The sequence below is a fragment of the Styela clava genome, chromosome 13 (assembly GCF_964204865.1).
Source record: "Styela clava chromosome 13, kaStyClav1.hap1.2, whole genome shotgun sequence".
Classification (NCBI taxonomy): Eukaryota; Metazoa; Chordata; class Ascidiacea; order Stolidobranchia; family Styelidae; genus Styela; species Styela clava.
This window is the reverse complement of record NC_135262.1, coordinates 6,863,031-6,870,360: the sequence shown is the minus strand read 5'-3', so window position 1 is coordinate 6,870,360 and position 7,330 is coordinate 6,863,031. Positions and strand designations below refer to the sequence as shown.

Sequence of the window (7,330 nt, the reverse complement as noted above, 5' to 3'; positions counted from 1 at the left end):
ATCATATTGAAAGATATTCTGAACTTGAATAATTATTACATAGACTGCCGGTACGCTACAATAGGCGCCAAGTCGCAAAACCACTCTCAAAATAAGCTCCAAAATTTTTGCAATGGTGAAGTATAGAAAGAATATTCCGGGGTTCAACGATCGGTAAACATCCATAATCGATAGGAAAGAGAGAGATAAACAATTTTTATCCGTATACAACAATCTTCAAACTTCATTTATATATATAAACCATGAATTGTCGAAAAAATATCATTGTTTTTTTTCATCTCCGGTTCCATAATGCAAACAATGGATATTTCCCCGACCTTTGACCCCAGAAATATTTTCCCAATACTTTACTATTACAAAATTTGTAATGCATATTTTGAAGCGTTGGCGCTTACAAACTGGTTTACATGTTCAAATCCACAATTTTTATTAAAAATATTTAACTACATAATGCTCGCAGGTACTGATGGCTAATTCCGGCCTAGTCTATCGCAGTTTTTTCGGGTCTCTTTTTTGAATATTACTACTAGAATAAAGCTCCCCGGAAGACAAAATGACAATTGAGTTATTTCATTTACACCCAATTTCCGGAAACCCAGCTGAAAAAAACGACCTAGTAAATTGACCACATGGAGGACCACGAACCTAGTTCGATGTTACTGTTGGCGTATGGTGAGTCTCACCATTGGTGAGGTGAGTCTAGCTCGTTTGTCGATTCAAGCGCAAGCACTTGGATATTGGGGTATCGTGCCCGCATAGACAGCAGATTACTACTGCGAGGAGCCCAGCAATGCTTATAGTAGGAGTTTTGAAATCTTTACCAATTATACATCATTCGCGACCTCTTTCTTGGGTTGAAAATTAGAAAAAAAATTGTAAACGAGCAATAACCTTGAATAAAATTTCAAGGGTGTGAGTGTTTTTCAAGCAAATAGTTTTTTTTTTCAATAACCAAGATGGCAGAGGTCATCGATGCTGAGTTAGCTGTCCTGTTTAGTTTTCTTGTCGTTACAGACAATATCAAGATTGGAAAATAAAGCTTTTATTCTCGCTGAAACACGGCGATACCATTGTAGCATGTTGGGTAAAGTACGGAGGGTAACACAAATATTCGTATTCTTACTAGACATGTACCGATATCACTTTTGCCATAGATTTGGACCAACTGAAGAATCTCCCCCCGGACCCACCTGGGGAGAAGATTCTTCAGTTGGACTCACCTAGGGGAAAATTCTTCAGTTGGTCTTAGTTGGAGTGGAGATTCGTCAGTTGATTCCGATCCCCAACTGAAGAATATCCCCCTCCTCTAAGCCGATAATACCAGTTGATCCTTCGTTTGACCTGGACTAATTATTTGGTAGGGTTAGATGGTCTTAGTTGGGGTGGAGATTCTTCAGTTGGGTACCCTGCGAGGGGGGGGGGGGGATTCTTCAGTTGATCCATAGATTTTATAAAGACGACTTATCTTGTTTTGTCCAAATCCTTTCATCAGTGATAGGTTGAAGTTTTTTGTACTTTTTCAACAACACTTTCCCATTTGAAGTCCATGGGGAGCCTATTCCGCACCGCCGAAAAAGATCGCCAATGTTATTACCGATACCCGATAATATGTAATTTTCATCGACGTTTATATATGATGTTTTACAGAGTATGGGCGAATACGATATAATACACTGTAAACAATATTAACAGTGTATATTATATATCTGTTTGGGGAAAAGTAACGTTGAAAGCTGATAATAAAGACGTGACACACGGTATCGTATGTGTCACATATTGTCTCGTTGAAGTGTTTGACAAAGACTTTGGGCATTGGTGCAGTTATGGCGCTACCGGTCTATTCATCGTGTAACTTCAGACATTTGATATATCTCGTTCTCAGACCTAGAGGTTATTTGATTCTCACTCCAGGTATCACAGCGAACTCATTCTGGCTTTCCTGGGAAAGCATATTGTAGCATATAGTGTTTTAGGTAATAATATATTTGGACTTATTATTGGTTGTTTGTTGTCTTCCTCTAAACATTTCCTTTTTGTTATATATATATATCTTTTTTGACTGTCTCATTTCGAATGAACGGACGTCGATGTCCAGCGTCATTTACATTTTTGTAGCAGTTCCGAAGAATCATAACATCTTCAGCAGTAGTCAGCAAAAAATGGCAGATGTTGAAAGGTGCTCTAGCTGTTACGCTCCACTATATGTTGGAACTGTTGCAACACGTCATGTAGAAACCTTGTAGGGCTGTAGGCAGTAGTGGGATTCTGCCGGTTCGCACCGGTTCTACAGAACCGTCTCACGAAATTCTATGAGATCAGCGAACCGGTTAGCATTACTGGTTACTGTAAATGACTTTTTGTAACAGAACCGGGTGAAAAATATGACTTTTGTGATGGAACCGCTTGACAAAAAATTGAATCCCACCACTGGCTGTAGGCTATTCAGGGCTACTTAACTATTTTTGCTAAAGGTCCGTATACAAAACTTGAGAATTCCTGGTACCGCTCTGACCAGAAAATGCGTTTCATTCTGCGCCTAACTATATTTTAGTGACTCTATCTTTTCGGTTGAAAAGTTAAGGAAACGCGAGTTGTGGAAAACTGAGTAACCGCAAAATATTTCACTTCTTTTATATCCAAAGTTAAATGGAGACAATCCTCCAAAATAAAAATCAGACACAGTCCGAATCGAACACTTGAAAGGTCCGGATTCGGACCGCCGTCCGCCAGTTGAGCAGCCCTGGGCTATGTCATGGAAGCCAAGAAAAACTGATTTATCTATCTCAGACTCGGCCAGACGTTAACGGATTACAGGCTTTTCTTACTACGTGCCAATTTACCCCTGTCGCCTGTTTGACTTTCCCAACCTCAGGTGACCGTACATTTGAACCCACGTACATTTGAACCATTGGTGGGATTCAGCCGGTTCGCAACGGTTCTATAGAACCGTCTCACGGATTTTATGAGATCAGCGAACCGGTTGGCATTACTGGTTACTGTCAATATTCTGTTTGTAACAGAATCGGCTGAAAAATATAACTTTTGTGAGGGAACCGGCTGACAAAATATTCGAATTCCACCACTGATTTGAACCCATGTTTTTTTAGTTTTCTTTACTGGTTGGAAAATATAAACTTGACTTGATCTGATCTTGTATATACGTTGTCGCTTAATATTTATCTGGGGTACTGCTAATAAAACACATACGATGAGTTTCTTTATACGAATATATTTCAGACGGAAATGTTTATCTAGGCCTATTAGGGAATAAAATTGAAATCACAAATGCAATATAGAGAGAAATATACGGACAGTCATGACACGTCAGCAAAAGGTATCACATTTTGGCAAAACATGAGATTCATTGTCACACCAAACACTGGTGGTTGGTTGTAGAAAATGTTCCAAATAAAAACTGATAAACTTTTTAAATCTTGGATCAATAATTCAACTGCTGTGATTCCCCTGTCATCATAGCGACGAATTCTGAGGCAAAAAAAAATAATATCAGTATGATTCAACACAATATAACTATAGTTTGAAAACCACATGCAATTTTATTATTACCGGTTAAAGCCATACTCACAAATAATAACAGTACTTTGATATCTAAAGTTCCCTCACCCTATAAATTTTAATTATATACTAGAGCCTTGAGCGTGGCTGTTTGAAAATATTTTTGGTTCCCAGCATCTCCCATTCACCAGTAAAATTGTGTATGCTTTTCTTTTAATTTTGTATGTAATTTTTATTGGATAAACAAACAAATTTGACTGTGACTATAACGAAAAAAAAACATCCTAATCATTTTTTTCCTGTACCCAACTTCCACAATTTCAATCCTATGTAAAATTTTCAGTTTAGCACCTACTGTAGGCAAGCACGACTCTGTATTGGCGAATAATTTTCAGGGTTATATAATGTACCAAGTACCAATGTGATGTTAGCGATTATGATCTTTTATCGCCTAGGCCCTAATCATGAGATAGGATTTAAAACATATTCACCCGACCGATGACGTCACGTTTCAAATCAAGAAAGAACTTCTTGCGCAACTTTGAACATAATTAATTACGGCCAAGCATGTTCAATGAAAGGATAAAGTACTTGGTAGATATATAAACTATCGTTTATACTTGGTATAGTGGATTTAAACTTAGAGGACAACGCGGAAAGGTTCCCCTGGGCACCCGATCGTAAGACGAATTGGTCTGTGAATGGTATGGAATGACAGCTGCAATAGGAGCATGTCAGCATTTATGGCCTTTCGGGGAAGATATAGTATTTCAGTACTCGTAATACAATTTTGTGGTAATTCTATTTTTCTTTACTTAATCGGAGTCATATTATGGCGTGAAGTATCAATCCGCCATTTTTGTAAAAATTGTGATATTTTACTGTTGCCACATTTTTATGCCAATTAAATTCGTACCGCGGTAGTAACCTTCGATGTAAATACAAAATGTGGCATCAATGAACCTACGGTCATTATGTCAAAGCATTGGGTGGTTAAGTCGGCTTAATCGAGTAGCGCCAGGTGAAATAGTCTTTGCTAAAATGTGATTGGAACTTTGAAAAACATCCATTTTTAAAATACTCCAATTGATGTTAAACGCTTTATGTTGTCGTAGATTTTGGATCAATCATTGTCGAATAAAGATAATAAAATGGATTTTTTACACAGTGCCAATATTTTAAAAACCGAAAGCAATTATTCAAATCAATAAATATCTGTTTCTTTCACAAATTTTTGATCATATTCAAATGAATGTATCGAAATAAAATTGAATCATGTAGTTGATTCACAACGACTGACCTTCATAATCAATTTTTCCATCGCCATCTTTGTCTGCCTCTTGCATCATTGCCGTTACTTCTTCGTCCGTCAATGGTTCCCCTGTTCCTTGCATTACATATTTCAATTCTTCCCATTCAATGAATCCGCTGCCATCCTTTAAATATTATATAGCCAACATAAAAAAAAAACTCATGCCTAACGTCGAAAGCCAAATCATATATTATGTTACATTTTACCCCCTCAAACTTGAATTCAATAAATTAAAGTCAAAAAATATCGCAGTACCTTATCAAACACACGAAAGGCTTCTTTGAGCTCGTCGTCTGTATTTTTCGTTTTATCGTCTTTCATCCATTGGACCATTAGAGCGAGAAATTCAGTAAAGTTGATTGCGCCTTTACCTGTCATTAAATGAAAAAAGTCAAACACAGTCCTATACTCATATATATATTTGAGGAGAAATAATGATAACACCCAAAGGGCAGATGCAAGGTAATATAGCTGTAAATTGCTTTATTTTTTATTAAAGTTATGCTCATAAAATGATGAATTATTCTCAGTCTCTTACTTGCAGACAATGAGTTTGCAAATTTGGCCGCAAATATGTTGAACGAAATAAAACTGAAATGGAACATAAACGTCTGAATCTGATTTTACAAAGTTGAAAACATACTGAAATTTAACAAAATATATCATAAATTTTCGAGTTAAATCATTTGGATATAACGAACGATACAATACGTCAACTGATATTGCTGAAATGGCGATAAAGAGTTTGCCACAACCTATGAAATGGTATATCAGATAAAAGCAAAGCAAGATCTTGAACCAAATTGAAATAAAAAATAAATCCGGTTCTTACAACACCTTGTGCAATTTAAATAAATCTTCTTAGCAGTAAGTACCATAACGGGTGAAAATATTTTAAAATACACTTTTAAACAATATGGCTGATCAAACTGAGTTGAACACCATAATACGTATAAAATAAATTCTCAAAATACATTGCGCCCATGCACTAACCTTCTTTGTCGTAAGGTGAAATAATTTCGTCCAACTCATTCCTTGTCGGATTCCATCCCAGAAGCGTCATGATTTTTCCTAGTTCTTTCACACTGATATCGCCTCCACCATCTTCATCGAACATGTCAAACGCCGTTTTAAATTCATCAATCTGTGCTTGATCTAATTGTTCCATGATAATGCTTTATGGGTACACTAACTGTGGATGAGGCTACTTCACGACGGACTGCTTCTGACTTTCTGCGTAGTGTACCGGTAGTCCACGCACAAATGGAAAAAAGAAATTGCGCCGACGCAGCTCACGTGACTAAGATGCCAGCTCCTTGTTTTCGTCAGATTGAAAATAGAAGAACACGTCACAACAAAATCTCTTGGGAATTTCTGCGCCTGTGGAGCATAATAAATCCTGTAACACCTAAAAAGAATATTATACCCATTCACTCTAATACACTAGGGTCATTCAACTGTATATGCTTCCACAAAATGCCCTTCGATTAAATTTGAAATTGCTGATAAACTATATTATAGAAAGACTTTTTCAATAATAGATTAATCAGATTTACGATATATATAATACTGAGAAGTGTGAATATTTGACGCTTACATATTTTACGTAATTCTTTATTCTCTGTGATGCTTTTCATGACAGTGATTTGTTGTTATCAATATACAGTATATTCAGTATTCATCACAATGTGTCGTCAGTGCAAGTTTGGTAACAAGAGAAATGAAATTTTTGTGACTGTCTTTTGAGTATAACTTGAATTCCAAATCTTTGATTCAGTCAGTCTAATTTCCTAAATGAGTACTTTTTGCAATAGTCAATCTACAATGATATTTGAAATTTGCAGAGTAATTTGCCAGACTTAAGATGTAGTATGAGTGGTTTCCGAACTCATTTTCAGTGCATTCATCATAGGTATTTCACGACCTTGTGGTTGCACGAGATTTCTTTATCTTTCAACATAAGAAATGAAGTGGAATTGGCAATTGAAGCTTATAGATATAATTATCCTTGGGTATACTGCAAAAAGTAGCCTGTTAGATGCCCAAAAGTTTTTTTAATACGTTTTCTTTTGTTCTAGAATGTTTTCCATTATGTATGTGCTGTATTAACTCGAAAGGCTCTGCTAACAGAATTATACCTTTTATTTCTGCCCAATGAATTCGATCTCGAAAGTCGAAAACGCTATGAGAGCGCCACCTGGAGATGGACTATGTTGTAGGTGCGTGACAATCCCATGTTGTACAAATATTATTTATGAAAAGAAGGCTTAATCACGTTTGACTTCATCTAAATTAAAAAAATCAATTAGGTCAAAACAACTTATTCTGCCCTCCTCAGCAAAATTATCATTTACGTCACACGTCTCCGTAAACTCTTTTACGAATCATCTAAGCTCTGTTTAGATTGATTTAAGATAACATACTACTAAAACTTTAATAATATAATTAGTAAGTATGAATGGCGTTCCAGAAGTGTGTGTACCAATATGGAGATAGCTAATT

At 36.3% G+C, this 7,330-nt stretch overlaps 1 protein-coding gene across 1 annotated transcript; it reads right to left on the bottom strand.

Moving 5' to 3' along the window:
- Nucleotides 1-3,209: 3,209 nt before the first annotated feature.
- On the bottom strand, nt 3,210-6,088 carry LOC120333276 (troponin C, skeletal muscle-like). Its single transcript, XM_039400672.2, has 4 exons — nt 5,822-6,088; nt 5,084-5,199; nt 4,817-4,952; nt 3,210-3,486 (listed from the first exon to the last, which is right to left on the bottom strand). Exons 1-4 carry the CDS (start codon nt 5,994-5,996, stop codon nt 3,440-3,442), a joined length of 474 nt encoding a protein of 157 aa, XP_039256606.1. The 5' UTR covers nt 5,997-6,088; the 3' UTR covers nt 3,210-3,439.
- Between the last annotated feature and the right edge of the window lie 1,242 nt (nt 6,089-7,330).

What these genes read in the sequence shown, in the direction of transcription:
- LOC120333276 (XM_039400672.2), bottom strand. Translation starts at nt 5,996, where the DNA reads ATGGAACAATTAGATCAAGCACAGATTGATGAATTTAAAACGGCGTTT. An exon ending in TTCACCTTACGACAAAGAAG is followed by an intron (nt 5,200 to 5,821) that starts GTTAGTGCATGG and finishes ATTTAATGACAG; the next exon opens with GTAAAGGCGCAATCAACTTT. An exon ending in TGGAAAAATTGATTATGAAG is followed by an intron (nt 3,487 to 4,816) that starts GTCAGTCGTTGT and finishes TTTTTGCCTCAG; the next exon opens with AATTCGTCGCTATGATGACA.